Genomic DNA, 18,129 nt, shown 5'->3' on the forward strand with positions numbered 1-18,129 from the left:
CTCTGGGCTCCGCAGGGTGCTTGGTGAGAAAAAAGGAAACGTTAAAAATAGTGTCCAGAGGAGCACAAATGGCCGGAGAGGTTCAATTTCAAACTCTTCTTCCCAGAAGAACACGTCACCGTGGTTTGGGGACCTTCCATCTCTTGGCCACAAGCCCAGTGACTGATGGGGACACAGTTTCTGTGACATTTATCCTGTAGGCATCGTCACCAATTCTGATCCCTGTGGCCATGCAGGCCCAGGGAAGGAGGAGTGAGTGGTCGCTGCTGATAAACACTAACACCACATTCAGTCAGTAGTTCACCTCCAGCAACACCAATCCTTGTGAAACTCTGGCTGGCAAGGAACCCAAGTGGCTAGAGGGTGTATCTGTCTGTCCTGTTTGGACCTTTACCCCGCGACCAAGACATCCAAAGGTGAGGAGGAAGGTGGCTCAGTGCCTGGGTAACAAGAGCTCTGCCCATTAAGAGCTACCTCCTTGAGATTCCATTACGTCAGGACTCTGTGGCCTTTTCCTGAAATACGCATCTCTAGACTAAAACAGGCTGGGCACATTTCACTGCGGGGCCACTTCTGATTTCTGTGGTCACCTGGAGAGGCCAGGTGACATCAGCAGCTTCTAGTCCCTGACAGAGGAGGACCAAAACAGAGCATTTCTGCTGGTGTCCCTGCTCTGTCACCTCATGGTGGTTCCTTGGACCCTCCCATGGGTGTGCATGAAGCATGGGGAGCTGTGAGAAAAGCAGGCTAACACCATCCTACACTAGTCATCCATTAACATCAGCATCGCAAGGCCACCCTGTTGCTGGGAACCCTCTGGATTGCATCGACTTTGTATCATTCCCCTTTGCGGAAGTCAGAGAAAACCCAGAGGGGGATGTTTAGAGAAAATGGCAGGGTCCAAGATTTAGCAACAAAGGCACTTTTTATACAGGAAAAAAATTGCCAGTATAGTTAGTCAACCAACCCGTCAAATATAGAAAAGAAAGGGAAAAAAATCATTTTCACACTCAAAAGTCTGAGAATAATGAAATGGGGAGAAAGGGTCAACTGGCCTTTAACCTCATTAAAACATGCTCCTGGTGAAAATTTATTTTACATACTTAAAATAGTACATTTAAAATTATTAGTTACATTACAGGTACAATGATGACCAGTGTGGCGCCTCATTATATTGCACAACCTGACTTCATCCATATGGGTTTCTTTAAATAGTGCAAAATGCTTTATACAGGAATGTGTTCAGAAGGGTTTTTGCAGTCAAAATAAGGAAAAGAAATATCTTACAAATTACCATGAACATATATTAAAGTGACAGGGGAGGAGAGAAATAAAAATAAGAAGTTACAATCTGTACAGAGGAATTGCCATGGACAACCAAAAAAAAAAAACAAAACAAAACCAAAACCAAAAACAAAAACAAAAACAAAACAAAACAAAACAAAAAAAATTCCCTCTCTTTTGGGAGAAGCAGCAGGCTCTGGCCTGTCCAGGCCTGGCATTTGTGCTAAGGTTGTTTTTGGGTGTCATTCAAAAAAAAATATATATATATCAGTAACTTCATACAATATAAATAGAAGTCCAGTCCAGTGAGTCCCGTGGTGGGTCAAATGTAGCAACGGAAGGCAATTCTTTTGTCACCTAGGGTTTCAGTAGGGTTCTTTTCTTAACGAGGGGAGGGAAAAAAAGAAGGGGAAAAATGAACAGAAAATTATAAATGAAAGGGAAAGAAAATTCACCATCACCACCATCACCACCATCACCACCATGACCCCAGAGCAATCTAGCCTGGACAACCCCGAGCTACAGGCAGCTCCATTCCATCACTCATACCCTGATCCCACCGGCGTCACCATGAACAAGCAGCAATGATTCCCTACTGCATTTGCATTTTGTGTTCTTTTGGTTTTGTTTTTTTTAATCCACATACTTCTCTCCCAGGAAGCCATGGGGGCACTTACTTGATGTTCCCATCACTATCCTCTGCCGCGGCTGTGGCTTTGGTGAGGGGTGCCAGGATGCTGCCTGGGACCCAGCCTTCCGCTGCTGGGGAATGGTCGCTGGCAGGCTGGTACACCAGGCACATGTTCTGCTGGTTGACGGCGAGGACCTGGACCACCTCGCCTTGGCTCACGCAAATCTCATTCTCCTTCAGTGCATAGTAATCTTTGATTACAGCCATGGATGAGGTCCCGTTGCAGCCTCCCAGGTCATTCTGCTAGGAGATGGGCAGAAGGCATACAAACACAAGGATGGTTCACACGGGCTTGCTCTGCACCCCGTGCCATGGCAAGCGGCCAGATGGCCCACTGGCAGGACACAGGGCAAGCAGAACACTCCTGAGTGAGGACATTTTCATGAACATGCTCTGAAAGCACATTTTATAGCAATACAGTGTTATGACCAAAGCGAACGGCTTCAGATGATGCTCGGGGAAAGCTTTGGACACATGTTCAACCTGGGAGGCTCCTTCCTAGCATGCATCCTTCCTGATGGCATCCTCTTGCTGATGGCAGGAAGAACCTGTTATCAGCACAGGGACAGATAAGCACTTGGGCAGAGTGAGGTCAGGGAAAGGTCAGGTCCGGGGTCATGACCATCCTCTATGGAAAGGACATAGACCCTGGGATGCTACATTTTCCCCTCTTTTTTGAGACCTCACTTGACATGTAATCCAGGACCTTGGACTTGTAATCCTTGCACCTCAGCCTCTCCAAGTGCTGGGGTCACAGGCATGCACCACCATGCCCAGCTCACTTCTGTATCCTTTTAAGAAGCATCACTTGCCTATGCACCTCATCCTGACCCTCTCTGACACAGGAGGAAGAATAAGGCCCTGGGCTACCCTGAGAATCAGAATTCCTGATGTCTCCCCACCGCTGTACTTATTAATACAGGAGGTGCTGCCCACGTGACCTCTTCATGCGAGTCTATACCCGGGCAGCTGTGTCTAGACAGACCTGTAACTCCCTGGGAGGCCAGGCTGCCTCCTAAGGCATGGTGAGAGCCAGAAAATCTTCCATATGGCTGACAAAATGCCAAAGTGACTTCAACTGATTCACACGGGCAGGGTTTTTCTAGGGCAGAAAATTATTTCAGGTGATAGGATGAAATAGGTGGGGTTGGCTACCGTATTACAGGACTGAACTTATACATTAACCATTCATTTGAACACAATTGGCATCAACTAACTATTTGGGAAAAGAACCACGCCTATAAAATCGGACCACGTAGGTTAAGAAATGCGGTGTTTCAATTCCTAAGACCTAAGGAGTTCTGGAGAATACTTTGCCCTAATGGGTATATTCTCTAAGGTTTAAACAGGGAGTGGAGTTCAGAACTTGGAGTAGAAACCAAGTCACCTGACTTCTAACCCAGCGTTTTCCCATTCCTGATTCCTCTGTTGTTTAGGATGTCGCCAGGTGTGCAGACCGTCTGTGGTACAACGCCCCTCACGGGTGTTTGAAGTATGGCCTATGGAGCCTAGCTCCCACAGATGCTCATCCATGGTCAGCTTCCTCTTGCTACATCAGCCAATGGAGGGCAAGCTTCCTTCTGCAGGTGCTGATGCACATCATTGTTAGATGGGGCTGTCTCTTTCTAATAGGGAAAACAGGAGCTGTGGTCCCCATTGCCACAAGAATCCTCCACATTTAGATGCTAACAGTCCTTTGATACAAAGTGCCCCAGCCAGAGGAAACTGGCTTCAGTGAATTACAAGGGAAGAAAGAAAAATAACGGAGATTCGATTACACTTAATGGATTGCTCCTGCTACCATCATCAACGGAAAAATAGGCTGTTTCCTAAAGTGACCTCTCAGGTCTTCGAGGTGGTAAGGGAATGCGTAACAAGCTGTCGCTTACCTTGCTAGCTTCAAACTTATCCCCAGGCTGGTGGTGGTCGAACCCTGGACTGCCATTGGAGGTAGATATCTTCAGGGGTGGCAGAGGCGGGTTGTAGCTGGAACCCTTGGGGGGCTTCTCTGAGCCCACAGGGACAGAAGAATAGGGTCTGGGGCTGGCTTGTGGAACCCTGGGGGGCTGGGAGCGGACCACAGCTGTGCCCCTTTCCTTCCGCTGATACTCAATGGGTGACTGTAGTGCTGCAGGGTGAGAAGAAAGAGTTACTCTACCTTCAGGGATCCCACAGGGCTGCGGAGGCCTGCTCAGTTACCAGCATTTACGCTAGACTCTGTGTGTGTATTTAAAGAGCTGCAGGAGGGGACTGGTTGTCATTCTGACATATAAATCTGCCAGGAGGAAGCACATGTGAAGCCTTGGGAATAGGTAGCACTCAGAATACGTGAGTGTAGGGTCACAGGTCTCTGTGGAAGAGCAAGGGACAAAACAGGGAAGGGAGATGGGGTGCATGCTATCTAGACGGTTCAGTGAAGCCAGGCTGTCACTCTGAAGAAGTTGAAACGTGGCTGTATTGAATAAACTTAAAAGTTCGAAATTCAGATTCCATCACCGAGGTGCATGTGGGGACCACAGCAAACAGATTTAAAAGGGGCGGGCTGAAGGTGTCCCATCTCACTCAGAAGCCATTCTGAGGCCAAAGCCGAAGCAGAGCTAAGCAGATGTGGAGTGAGGGTGAGCCTAGTTGGGAAATGACTGAGAGAATGGAAACAGCAGGTGAGAGGCAAGCAAAAGGCAGAATGAGGGCTTGGAGGGGAAGGTGGGCAGGCACAATTGGGCATTTTTATCAGTGTTTACTGCAACAGCTGTTTAAGTGTGGATTACCAGCTGTGGCCCAGCACCCAGTGATGGGTGCAGCATGCATTTCAGTAGACTGGACAGGGCCACACACTCCTTTCTAATCAGGTCTCAGCAGGGATGCCTGCCCACGTGTCTGTAAGCAGAAGCCTGGTCCTGTTCTCTTTCTGCATCATCTTCTCGAGTGTATCAAAATATGCAGCAAGGCCTGCCAGAGCACAGCCCCCAGGGCTCCTGGGGAGAATTCTGTGGGCATCCACTATTTAGGTAATGATTACCTCGTTCCATGCTTTCTCCATCATTCACTGTAATTAGGAGAAAGGTCTATTGGGACCATGTAAAACCTGAATCATTGACTGGGCTGAAAGCAGTGTGCTTCCACGTTCACACACATCACAGAACGTTCACGTACTTTCTTGCTAAGTAAAGTGGAGTTGAGAACTCTACCCACGGCACAGAATTGTGCAGTAACTGCTCTCAAGCACTGGAAAATACTGTTTTATTCAATAAACTAGGAAGGCTTGGCCTGCATTCTTCCACTGGCCTTAATCCTTAGTTCTTGACATCAGAAAGTCCCTCTCTCACTTAGCCCTGCCTCAGTTTCCTGATTGTCGCAATCACAGACAAGTACCACCATGTCTGCTCAAAACATGGGCGTTACTAATGGTGAGTTTTTGTCTTTTGGATTCTGGTTCTTACTACTGGTCACCCGCCTGGCTGCCCCCCTCCCTCCCTCCCTCTCTTCTTTGCTAGGAAGCACAGGATGAATGTCTGCTCTGCTGCTGGCAACTGTGTGGAAGAACCAGCTCTGAAGTCACCTACTACTTTGCTTAGACAAGTTTCTAAGTCTGCCTTTCCTCATCCAAGCAGGACGCTAATACAGCCATGGTGGGTTAGTGCAGGGACTTAGGGTGAAGAAACAGACAAAATGCTTAGTGTAACTCCTGATGTGGAGAGGGAGTGAACACATGGGAGTGAACACATGGGAGTCGCTATTGTTCATTTATTTCTGGTTTCAGCTTATTAATTATTATTTTACTTTAGGTCTGAAGTAATGAGTTTAAAATCTTCATTCCCACTTCCATACCAGAAATCTTTCATAGAATGCAATTTAAATTCATCTATTTTACACATGCACATATTTTGCATTAAATCACATTAGCAACAAGCTGTGTTTAGTCAAAGTTGCATATTCAGAAACTGTAAGCCATATGTTCACATCCTCTGAAAGAGTCTAGAAATGGCACTTGTAAGGAGACAGACCAAGGGTAGGCTTGTGAGGGTATGTGTACATGTGCGAGTACACATGGCCATGTGCACATCTCAATGGAGGTAAGAACTACATCCCAAGGTGGTCCAGTGTTACGTGCACCTACACGTTTGAGTATCTATGGGACCACAAAGGGCATATACCACAGTCCTTGACACTGTACTAGTAAGAAGAGATGGGGCACCTGGGGTAGTCTTGTGGGCACGCACAAACATGTATATAGGGGGACATGTGGCTGTGAGTACAGATCTCAGTTCAGGCAAGAAGGGGTGATACACCTGAAAGTGATGTCCTATGAGTCTATGTATGCATGCTTGCATGTTTGTATATATCCAGGAATGTGCTCATGAGACTATTCAGTCACTGTACTACTGGTTCCATTTTTGCCTACAATTTCAGGCTCCAGCTCAGTAGAGCAATAAGTACTACCTTCCAGCTGTCCATCTCCACTCACACACTGTGCTGAAGGTGAACAGATACCAGTTGGGCCAATGTGAAACACAAGCAAGGTAGCAAGTCTACGTCATCTTAGTTTTTTTTTTTTTTTCTTTCTTTTTTTTTTTTTTTTGTGTGTATATGTGTGTGTGTGTGTGTGTGTGTGTGTGTGTTTGAGACAGGGTTTCTCTGTGTAGCTGTGGCTATCCTGAAACTCTCTCTGTAGAACAGGCTGGCCTTGAACTCACAGAGCTCTGCCTGCTTCTGCCTCCTGAGTGCTGGGGTTAAAGGCATGAGCCACCACCTCCTATGGATGCCTGTAGGGTCCACATTATCTGAGTAACCACCAGTATATTACTGGTAAGAAGTATGGGTACCACTGAGTTAGGCTTAGCAACTGTCTTATTTGAAAGGGACAAGGTTGGCTAGATGGGTAGCTTAGGCAGGCTCTCCCCTTTTGGGAAAAAAGGAAGGATTTGAACTGTTTTTCCAAACTCTTAGTTATCTCTAGATAATCCTAGAGAGCCCGTGAGAGTACCAGCCACCAGCTACAAGGTGAGAGAACAAGAATCCCACAACTCACCTGCCTGTCTTCTAGTTTCCCCCAAATTACTACCAGTTGAGCATGGGGACCACAAAGATATACATACATGCTATCCTATGGACAAACACCCTTCGATTAAAGGCATATGGGGCTTCATGCTCACACCTGTCTCTTCCATTTATGCCTTCAAGTTAAGAGGCTTCTGAAGTTGTCTCCAACTATATGAGGTTGGAGACCAGAGAGACTGTGATCTGGCCTCTAAGTCTCCACGCACTTAGACCCAAAGATGCTCAGGGGTCGGGTCCCTGATATGGCCTTGCTTCAGAAGCAGGCCTAGCACGTACCATTTAGGAAGTCCCTCTGTGTTTCTAGCACTTGGTTGATGTCCTGCACCCAGGCCTGCTGGATGTCTGCGTTGGCAGCCTGTAGAATGACCCTCTCTGAAGTCTCCCTGTTCAGGAGTGCAAACTTGCAAGGGTCATTGTCGACATTTTCCTCCAGGACCAAGTAATTCATCTGAAACAAAACCAGCTTATCCTTTTCATGCTAAAATAAACCAGCAACCTACTACTGCCCTTCAAAGCTGCCCTTTTAAAACTCACATTTTTTTTTCACTTGTATTTTTATGTTTATATGGGTGTTTTGCCTGCATGTATATCTGTGCACCATGTTTGTGCTTGGCGTCTGTGGAGATCAGAAGAGGGCATCAGAACCCCCGGATTTGGAGTTACAGAGGGTTGTGAGCCACTGTGTGGGTGCTGGGAACTGAACCCACCCAGTGCTCTTATGTGCTAAGACGTTTCTCCAGCTTCTCCTTCAAAGGTTTTAATTTCAGGAAAGGCTTCCAAGTTTTACTCTGGCTCTAAGAGTAAAGTCTCTCTAGCTCTGTCTTTGGGTGAATGACATGACCAAGTAAACCTTCGAGATTATGCTGGAGACTGGCCCTGGGCCTGGCATTGCTTCTTATGGGGACCACCAGGTAGCTTCACCCCCATGATGTTCTTTGTCCCTTTGTGCCCCCACTGTCCCTCTTCACCTTGATGCTCCTTTTGAACATGTAGCCTGGGGTGAGGGACCCCTTTCGGAGCAGCTCACTGAAGATGACGATCTGTTCAAAGAGAAACACACGCCTCTCCTTGGTCCGGGACTGCATGCCAGCATCCAGCTCAATCACATAGAATGTGTCTTGCTGCAGAAGCTTGCCCTGGGCGGTCAGGGTGCCCTGATGGAGACAGGGGTCCAGGGAAGGCCATGAAAAGCAGGGAAATTAATTCAGCTCTCTTGGGCTACATGTTTTCTACTTCTGGGGGATGTGGACAATGGCTCTGACACTCCAAGCCTTGGAACTCTAGCAAGACACTGAATCGGGATCCAATGACTCATCTGCAGATAGACTAGAACATTTCCCTGTTCATATAAGGTTCCTAAAAGGGAAGGGCTTGGGTGATGGAGTCAACAAGAAATGCTGGCCCCAAAAGGCCAGAGGAAAACAGCTTAAAAGGAATGGATGATCTTGGTTTTATCTTTTCTCCCTTTTTGAGACAAGATCTCACAGTGTAGCTTTCAAAGGCCTGAAACTTGCTAGGCAGACTAGGCTATCCTTGAGCTCTCAGAGACTCACCTGCCTGTGATGGGATTAAAGGTAGGTACCACTTTGCCTGGTGCTTTTCTATTTTTTGTTTGTTTTTAATTAATTAATTAATTAATTAATTAATTAATTAATTAGAAGCTGAGGATCGAACCCAGGGCCTTGCGCTTGTTAGGCAAGCCCTCTACCACTGAGCTAAATCCCCAACCCCTTGTTTTGTTTTTTAATTAAAGAAGATTAGCGGTGCTTGGAGTTGGCGGTAGCCTATCTTCCCTTGCCGATTTGAGAATCTTCCTGCCTGGATTCTTTGTTGTACCCAGGGCCTAGGGCAGCCTCATTGTTATGAACCTAGAAGCAATTTGTGGCCAAGGAAAGGGATATAAACAGCATCTCAAGTAACCTGAAGATGTCAGCCCCTCCTTCTATTGTTTAAGATAGGGGTATTCTGAAGTTTTTGTTTCTTGCTAAGATTGACAGGTGAAGTTGGGGTATATAGATCAGCTCCGATTTTTATAAGGCCAGAGATATTTCTCTGGATCCTGTGCTCCTTCTTAAAATGACTCTGGCTTTCAAGGTACATACTACCCGGCTGGGGTGAGGTGGGGTAGGGGGAGCTCATCTGGTTTGCCAGCTTGTAGTCAGCATCCTAGAGATATTTTCAAAGGGAATGTGTCCACCTAGCAGGTCTTCACAGAGCCTATCAAGAAAGCCTCACTATTTATCACTTATTTATTTAATTGCTCTGCAATAAGAAGACTCTGACATCCGGGATATAGGTCAGAGGGTCTGTGAAATATACTCTTTCTCAGGGACAACTTTGACCCTTTAGTGCAAATGTCAGTCATGCCCTGCACGTGATGCCTCGTTCCAAGCATTCCCTGGCACAGAGGTCATTTCTTCTTTTGTGTTGCTGAGAACACCTGCCCTTTGCTTGGACCGTGGCTGCTGACTGCCAAGGTCAGCAGGAGAACAGGCTTATCTCCACCTGGTCCAAAGTTAATATTAAGCCAGTGAGCAGCTAGCCAGGAAAACTCTACACACTCTGTGAGCATTGCACAAGAACTCGACCGGGGGCCCACGCAGCCTAAACTAAAGGGGAAAGCCACAAGATCTGAGAAGGAGACAATGAGGATGAGGGGCCCAAAGGGGGAGGAGGCGTGTGCTCACTGTCCTTCCCCATCAGCTGTGGGAAGGCAGAGTCTCTATGGCTTAATGATGAAAATACGGGACGATGGTGCTTGATTTACAAGAGAAAACTTTCCATTCCAGTATGTGGCTTTACACACACACACACACACACACACACACACACACACACACACACACATGAGTCTCAGGTGGGTCAGCCAGCACAAATAGATGCTTCCACTCAGTGGTCACTTCCTGAAGGGACTCAGAGAAAGCTAGCCAGACTGCCAGTTAAAAAACACCAGGACGCCTAGGTTGAAGAGGAAGAGGAAGCAGAGAACTTGACTTGCTTACAATAGCCTCAGACTTGGTCTTACGCCCCGAGAAAAAAGTATAAAAGCTCTCCAGGCTCACTAACAAGCAGCCACCCCTGAACTCAAGAGCACATGTGAGCCAAGTAGCTCCACGCATGCTAACATCTGACTGAGGCCTGCGGTAGAGAGCTAGGAACCCATGCACACCTCTTCCCCCGGTTCCTATCATATCAAAGCACGGAGCCCAGGCCGGGGCATGAAGGATGGACTGGAAGGGAGACAGCCCAGGAGAGACTAGAGAACAACCCAAACTAGCCTGTACTGTTTCCCACCTTCAGTGACACTGCAGCTGGCCTTCCTCCTGCACTTTATCTGGGCCAACCTGTGCTAACTTAGCAGGGCGGGGCGGGTAGAACCTCTTTCCTAATTATCTCAACTTCCAGGAATCCCTTTGTTCTAAAAAAGAACCATGAAATCTTAAGACTTTGGGATTGCTGGGAAATAGGATTTTGAAAGGGGAGATATGGACACAGACATAATATCACATCCAAAGGGAAGGTGACGCGATTCAGGAAAATGCCATGGGAACCAGAAGATGCAACCAACAAACTAAGGAGGAGACTGGGGGCAGATCCTTCCTCACAGTGCTCTGACTGGTGAGTTCAAGCCACCCAACCTACAGTGCTCTGCTGTGGCAGCTCTTCCAGACCAGTGTCATCTACTTCCCTCAAGACTCGGTTTCCTGGTCAAGGGACAGAAATGTGCTGTGTGGTGTTTTAGGGCTTTAAACATTCACTGACCTAAAATCCAATCACAATATAGACATCTATAAAAGACCTCCCCACTGAAGAAGAGTTCGTTTCCCTGCCTGAGTTCCTGGTTTATCACCCATCCCACAGTGCCTCAGATCCTCACATTTCTTAATCAGGAGGAAGGAGAGAAGAGAATGTGGCTCAAACAGTCCCAGGGAACTTTGTCCCTTTCCAGTCCCCTTGGGATTCTGACCCCAGTTTGGCCAAAAGCTTCAGTTCGGCCTTATCTCTGAACTTCTTTCTGCAATGGTTCCATCTTCCAGATCTGTGAACTGGAGAGGCAGTGGTGGCGGGGAGGGGGGGTGGGGGTGGGGCTGGGGGGGGGGGGGGTTGCACAGCTTCAACGGGAAGAGCCTCCAAGGCCTGGCTCCTGTCTACAGGGGGCTCAGTGGCGCTCCAAAAGGCTCACCTCAAAGCCCTGCAAGCGTCCCAGATTCATCATGTCATTGCAGCGTTTGGGAACAAGGCACATTAACTCCACGGCTTTCTGTGGGAAAGAACACATCACTCAGGATGGGGGAGCAGCATTCAGTAGGAAGCTCACCAAATTCAGGGCTGGGAGGAGGAACTTATCTCTGCCAGTCCCTTTGTTTTCAGAAAGGGCGTGGTCCCCTCTGTTCACTGTGAGGACTGTGTGGGGTTTTTAGATAGGAGAGGCTGGTATGAGCAAGGGGCTCATGTCAATAGTGACAACACACGGGGAAATGTTACCGGCCCATCCTTTTTCTACCTCCTGCTTTTATCACCCCCCCGCCCCCCCTTTTTTTTTTTTTAAACTATTCTGTGTTGCTTTCAGAATGCCTAAGCAACAGTTTAGCCTGGTTGTGGAAACATAGGAGGTTCTGACCTAAAATAACCTGCCAGAAATGGCTGCAACCTCTTTGGCTTAAAATAATCCCTATGGCGGCCCAAAGGAATCACTCAGAGGGGGTAATCCGCAGTGTGTGTTGGGGGATGGAAACGGAATAATTTATGTGTTAGGGCCAAAAGGCACTTAAAGCCAGAGACAAAGTTGCATATTGAATCTTGCCAATTTTCCCCAGTGTTAAATGTCACTCTTTCCCACTGTACCCAGCGAGAGCTCCAGACATCAGTGGGCTAGGCTCTGGGCTGGGTCCATGACAGGATTCTTGAGTTCTTAGAAACACTCTGCTCAGTAGCACCTGCCATTCCTCATGTTGCTGAGTAAGAGGGGAGAGGCTTGGACCCTGGGCCTTCTGACCATCTTTTCCCTTTGGGGACAAGACACTTGCTACGGTCCCGAAGAACAGCAAGCATTACAAGCAGAAACCTACCTCGATATCTGAACACTCCAGACCAGCCTTCTCGCTGTATCGCAGGAAGTCCTGGCAAGGAAGGGCATGGGAGGGGTGAATCAGATAGTACCATAGCCAGAGAGCCATAAAAAAACAAAAACCCCCCAAAAGACCCCACTTATCATAAAAATGCAACAGCACCCCCAAAGACTTTCCTCCCCAGGGGAGGTGGCAATGGATTGTAGCAGCTGAGAACTGAAAAGACTGAGTCATGGTAGACATAAAGACCCCGAGAAAGACGCTAGAATATGACAAGTGAGTCTGGGAGAAGGGACAGAGGAGGAAGGAAAGTGGGACCGTGACAAGACAGACAGGAGAAAGGAAAAGTCGAGTCTTTTCCACTTGACCTCTTCTTTCCATAAAGAAAAAAAAGTTAAGTTGTTTAGCATAGGATCAGCTCCTAGGGACCACGGAAGGTCTCCAGGGCCACCCTTCCCTTCTGATCCATCCTCAGACTCTTGTTATGTTTTTTCTTTTTTAAAAAACTATATTTATTTATTAACATTTTTTTTCCATTTTACATACCAACCCCAGTTCCCCCTCCCTCCCCTTCTCCCGCCTCCTCACCTCCCTCCCACTCTACCCCCATCCACTCCTCAGAGTGGGTAAGGCCTCCCATGGTAGTCAACAAAGTCTGGCATACCAAGTTGAAAGAGAGCCTAGCCCCTCCCCATTGTATCAAGGCTGAGCAAGGTATCCCACCACAGGGAATGGGCTCCAAAAAGTCAGTTCATGCACCCGGGATAAGTCCTGGCCCTGCTGCCAGGGACCCCACAAACAGATCGAGTCACACAACTGTCACCCACATGCAGTGGGCCTAGTTCAGTCCCATGCAGGTTCCCGAGCTGTCAGTCCAGAGTCAGTGAGTTTCAACTAGCACTGGTCAGCTGTCTCTGTGGGTTTCCCCATCGTGATCTTGACCCCCTCTTCTTCTTTTTATTTATTGAAGGAGGGGACTCTTGTTATTTTTGAGGGCTTTGCTGCTGTTTGTTTGAGCTAGGGTCACACTCCACATAATCATGGCTACATCCTCATGACCTTCTTGCCTTTGTACCCTGAATGCTAGAGTAGAGATGAGTGGCGCCGTGCCCGGCTTACGCTTTAGTTTCCAAAGGCACTGAGTCGGCGGCCGTAACAAGAGAAGAAAGGACTCAGGGTGGAGATATAGCACAGAGGTAGGGCCCTTGGCCCAGTTCCCCAGAGGAAAGATGGAAGAGAAAGCGAGAGAGGTGTGGGGAAGAAAATAAATTAGAGAAAAACAAAAACAACAACAACAACAACAACAACAACAACAACAAAACAAGTAGCAAGTGAGCTTAAGGGCAGAAACAGGGTCATGACAGCAGGCTGAGAGAGCCACCAGCCGCAGTGACACTCCCAAGTGCTATCTATGCCCACGGCTCCCGTCTGAGGAGACACTTCTCCAGCCTGGACCCAGGCCCCCAGCTTTTTACCTTGAGCAGCAGCTGGTACTTTGTTATTCTTTGAATGGGCTTGATGAGGAAGTCACTAAGGGTCAGCCTCTGATTGATCTCTTGTTTCACCTCCTGAAACACAAAGGTGCAAAGGGGCAAGTGACTAGAGTCTTCGCGCTCTCCAGCAGAACTCGAGAATCTTCCAGCTACAACTGCCTGCCCCACTGTTCACGTTAGGAGCTCAGCATCACACAGCCCCAAGACCTGGCTTGGCTCCTGAGTTCTCACAGTGAGCACGGTCGGACCATGGTCCTGACCTTAGTCCTGGGAGGAAACCTGAAACAGATGCTGTGTTTTCTCTACCACTCGAGGGAAGAATCAGGCGAGGGCTTCCGCTCAGACCACAACAGGTCTATAGGGATGGCCCTGAACTCTGCTCTCCAATCACTCAGGATCTTTTCTAAAGGACGGTGTTGCCTCTTCACCAACAGACGTGATCCTGCCAGGCTGGGGCGTTCACACACTTGGAGGTGCTGGACATAGGAATGCTTTTAGAAGCAAAGGAACTCAAGGCTTGGGATGCTGTGGACAGGTCAAGTTCAACGGTGTGAGGGACCAGTTTAGATGCTAGCTACAGACTGAGAACAAGAGCTGACTATGAGGGGACTGGAGAGATGGCTCAGCAGTGAAGAGCACTGGCTGCTCTTCCAGAGAACCTGGGTTCAATCCCCAGCACCCACATGGCAGCTCACAACTGTCTGCAACTCCAGTTCCAGGGGATTTGGCATCCTCACACAAACATACATGCAGGCAAAACACTAATTTGCACATAAAACAAAAATAAATACATTTTTAAAAAAGCTAACTATGAAGTGACTGCAAGATCTTTAACCAGGGGAAAGGCAATTAGCCACAGTCGCAGGGGCAGGTGGGGAAGACTGTGGACATAATTGGCTCAGTGGTCACGTGAGAAGAACAAGCACTTCCACGGATAGTCTGTGACAGACTGTTTCCATAAACGGAGGCTTCTCAACAGTGTGCAGACAGAGCTGCCTCAGCTCCTCTTCAAGCAAAGGTGCATGTAGGGATGGTGCCAAGAGCTAACAGCTCTGTGGAGGCCAATGGCGGGGGCACCTGTGGATGGAGGATCTGGGGCATGTCTCAATGTGGCTGTCTTGGCCTGAGCGTCTCAACCATAAGAAATAGCTCACCTCAAAGTAGGCATCGTATTCAGCTACAATGTACTCGGAACGAGGCTTGTTCTGGCAGTACCACACGTAAATGTGCAACTTCCGCTCCTGGTAAAGAGAAAATGTGACGATCGGGTATCCTGGCTTTCTGCTCCCCCCTCCCCGACCCAGAGTCAAGGGCAGTTAAGGACGAGGTCTGGGCCACATGAAGGAAAGAACAGGGCTGTGAAATAGCTAAATGTGCTAAAACACAAAACCAGAGCACTGAGAGAGAGAGAGAGAGAGAGAGAGAGAGAGAGAGAGAGAGAGAGAGAGACAGAGAGAGAGAGAGAGAGAGAGAGAGAGAGAGAGAGAGAGAGAGAGAGAGAGAGATCCCAAGAAGAGCCAAAGAGAGGAGGAATTTTAAAAAGTGTTTCGGCACCTGGAGAGATCAGAGACGGCCAGGCCGACACTCACATGCTTAATGAAGAGCTGGGCCAGTCTGTCTTGCTCTTGGATACATTTTTCCAGTTCAGCCAGGAAAAAACTAAAAGGAGAGAGGAGAAGGAAGTCACACTTCTTGGAGACATCATCTCTCAAGGATGACATCAATGAGAGGAGGCTCCCGCCCAATGCCCCGCTCAGGTCAGATGCAGGGGGCGGACACCCCGCTCTCAGGGCAGCGCGGAGCTTACTCTTTATGCCAGTCATAGATCTGGTGGATGTTTCCAAACACGATCTTGTCCTTTCCTCGCATATCCTCGGGGACCCCCTTCTCTTCTATTCTCTTCATGAAGCCCTGCACACAGAGGTGACGTCAGCAGACGACTTTACAGTGTTCTGGGCCAAGCCCCGTCCCTTAGCATCCATGTCAGCCCACACTCCACGTGTGGATCTGAAGACAGCATTGTGGTCACTTCTCCCACTCAACCAGGCCCCCACCTCCCTCTAAATACATTAAAATATTTGTTTTCTTCCCTCCCTCCCTCCCTCCCTCCCTCCCTCCCTCTTCCTCCCTTTTTCAAGACAGGGTTTCTCTGTACATCCCTGGCTGTCCTGAAACTCTGTAGACCAGGCTGCTCTTGAACTCAGAGATCCACCTGCCTCTGCCTCCCAAGTGCTGGGATTAAAGGCATGCCCCCCCCCCATGCCATTAAAATATTTCAAGAAGGAAATGAAAATCTGCCTCCACATTCTGTCTGAATTGTACCATTTTTATTTTCTGCAAATTCCCAGAAAGTCGAGCATGTACAGGTTAAAGTCCCTGGGCCCAGGTCAGGTGAGCATAGGCACACCCACGCTGCCATCTGCTTACCTCCACCACAATCCCCAGGTCCTTGACGTAGTCCTTCTCTGTCTGTACCAGCTCATTCAGGACAAACCTGAGCAAGAGATAAAGAGAGTGAGGTTCCTAGTCATTATTAAGCGAGAAATCTCCACAAGTGAAGATCACAGGAATGTGATTTCAGAAAACTTAACACCACTGTAAAGAGCCTCACAGAGCACACTAGTAAGATGCCTTTATCACACCTGGAGAATCATTGATGAGATGAGAATGCACAGCTGGAGAGGGCTGTCCCCAGGGGGCACAACAGTCAGGTGAGGGAGGGTGCCCCTTACTTCCCTCCCCTCTCCTCCCTTCCTCATGCTTCCCCTCCCCTCCAGGACAGGGTCTCATATTTCCCAGGCTGGCTTCAAAGCCCCTATATAGCCAAAGATGATCGTGAAGTTCTGAGTCTCCTGCCTTCACCTCCTGAGTGCTGGGATTAGAGATGTACACCACCACAGCTAGTTTAATGATTAGAGATGTACACCACCACAGCTAGTTTAATGATTAGAGATGGATGCCACCACAGACAGCTTTACGCAGTGCTGGGCATTGAACCTGGGACTTTGTACATGCAAAGCAAGCACCCTATGAACCAAGCTACACTCTACTCCCTCTTACAGAAACACAGTGTAGAAAGGACTATAACCACTTTTTGCAAAACTGAGTTATGAAAGTGTTGAGACCAAGGGATCAACATGAGACTTTTATTCCTTCATTTCGGCTCCATTCCTTTCTTAGCAAGAGAAGGGAGTCATCTGTGTGCTAACCAGCCTTGAAAGGCTGCGGAGATATTGAGTCAAGCTTCTACAATACATACTTTGCAGTTATTCAGGAACGTATCCATGGTAACGGGCCTGGAAAAGCCTCCGTCAAGGCTAAAGACTGAGGTTGGCTGCAGCTATTTCATGTTCACGGCTTTGAATCCAACATTCCCTACCCCAGGGCATGGGACTGATAACGACAAGGGCATTTGCTTTCTTGGGTTCTCTGTGGATTAGTTCTAACCCCCAGAGCATTTATTACAAGCCAGTTACCCCATTTTTTCATGCTTATAATAAGGCAGGGGTTGTAAAATCCTATTATTTAAATACTGAGATAGATGGAAAGGTTAGGGGACTTGTCCAAGTCTACAAAGTGAAGAGCAGAGGAGGGATTTGAACCTAAGTGTCAAGGGTTCAAAGACTATCCTTTCCTAGTAGCCTACTGCCTAGGGAACAGCCCAGCCAGGCCCCTAAGTCTCCACCTCAAACGCCACTTCCTTTCTTCAGTTCTGAGACTCAAACACTGTACAGAAGGCACCATGGTTATGCACAGGCCCCAGAGGTCTGTGTTTATAGGAGTCAGAACGAGTTTTGCTTAGAGGCACCCCAGTACCATTTTTGGCCCAACTGACAGAAGGGGTGACATTCTCAGATGTCAAAGAGTAGTGGTGACTGTCACAATCCAGCAACTGTTCTAAACCCAGGAAGCGATTCACCTGACACGCTTCCCTACAGAGCAGAGAAGCCACTGAATCCCGGGGGTCTGGGCCTCAGAGCATATGGAGGCAGCAAAGAGCACATGCTTGCTTTATCAGCGTGCTCAGAACTCCTGGCTGGTTCTCTCCCTCCAACACACAACCATGTGTTTCAGGCCACAGGAAGGACCCGGCAAGGACAAACAGAAGCCTTTAGAGGTATCTTTAGCATGGCCCAGGTTACTTCCTGGACTAGAGTTGCAAGAGAAAACCCACAGGAAAAAGAGAGTGGGAATTCGGGGCTGGGCCGGCCCTTCGGAGAGGAGGGCCAATGCTCTGCTGCCAGGTACCGAAATCTTTATCTTCAGTTGTTTGCTGACCAATGGAGGTTGTTGTCTTGGGTTCTGATAGTCTCTAGGAAAGGGAACTTGCACTGGGTTCCCGTGAAGGGCCAGTGAAGTACCTGGGGGGATGAGACACGATCAAAGAAGTCTAGCTGGTGTCGTGGGGAGCACATCTATCATCCCAGTACTTGAGAGGCAGGAGAATCAAGAGTTTGAGGCCAGTCTGGGCTACATAACAAGACTCCTTCAGAAAACAAAACAAAACTAGATTGGTATACATGCTTTTCAAGGC

The 18,129-nt window shown here is 48.2% G+C and overlaps 1 protein-coding gene across 24 annotated transcripts in view; it reads right to left on the minus strand.

The window, feature by feature from the left end:
• The window catches only part of Kalrn (kalirin RhoGEF kinase), a 599,822-nt gene that overhangs the window by 37,191 nt on the left and 544,502 nt on the right, over window positions 1-18,129 (minus strand). For 10 of the 24 annotated variants that reach the window (XM_036203323.1, XM_036203328.1, XM_036203325.1 and 7 more), the window contains 11 exons: window positions 16,023-16,089; window positions 15,403-15,506; window positions 15,185-15,254; window positions 14,750-14,836; window positions 13,578-13,670; window positions 12,103-12,153; window positions 11,217-11,294; window positions 8,002-8,187; window positions 7,310-7,481; window positions 3,865-4,103; window positions 1,962-2,218 (listed from right to left, as the gene is read on the minus strand). In XM_036203323.1, coding sequence (XP_036059216.1) covers window positions 1,962-2,218; window positions 3,865-4,103; window positions 7,310-7,481; window positions 8,002-8,187; window positions 11,217-11,294; window positions 12,103-12,153; window positions 13,578-13,670; window positions 14,750-14,836; window positions 15,185-15,254; window positions 15,403-15,506; window positions 16,023-16,089 — 1,404 coding nt within the window. Of the gene's footprint in view, window positions 1-1,423; window positions 1,666-1,957; window positions 2,219-3,864; window positions 4,104-7,309; window positions 7,482-8,001; window positions 8,188-11,216; window positions 11,295-12,102; window positions 12,154-13,577; window positions 13,671-14,749; window positions 14,837-15,184; window positions 15,255-15,402; window positions 15,507-16,022; window positions 16,090-18,129 lie in introns of those variants that run through there. The other 14 variants (XM_036203336.1, XM_036203353.1, XM_036203348.1 and 11 more) reach the window with 5 other exon arrangements.

Source organism: Onychomys torridus, chromosome 12 (assembly GCF_903995425.1).
Source record: "Onychomys torridus chromosome 12, mOncTor1.1, whole genome shotgun sequence".
Taxonomy (NCBI): Eukaryota; Metazoa; Chordata; class Mammalia; order Rodentia; family Cricetidae; genus Onychomys; species Onychomys torridus.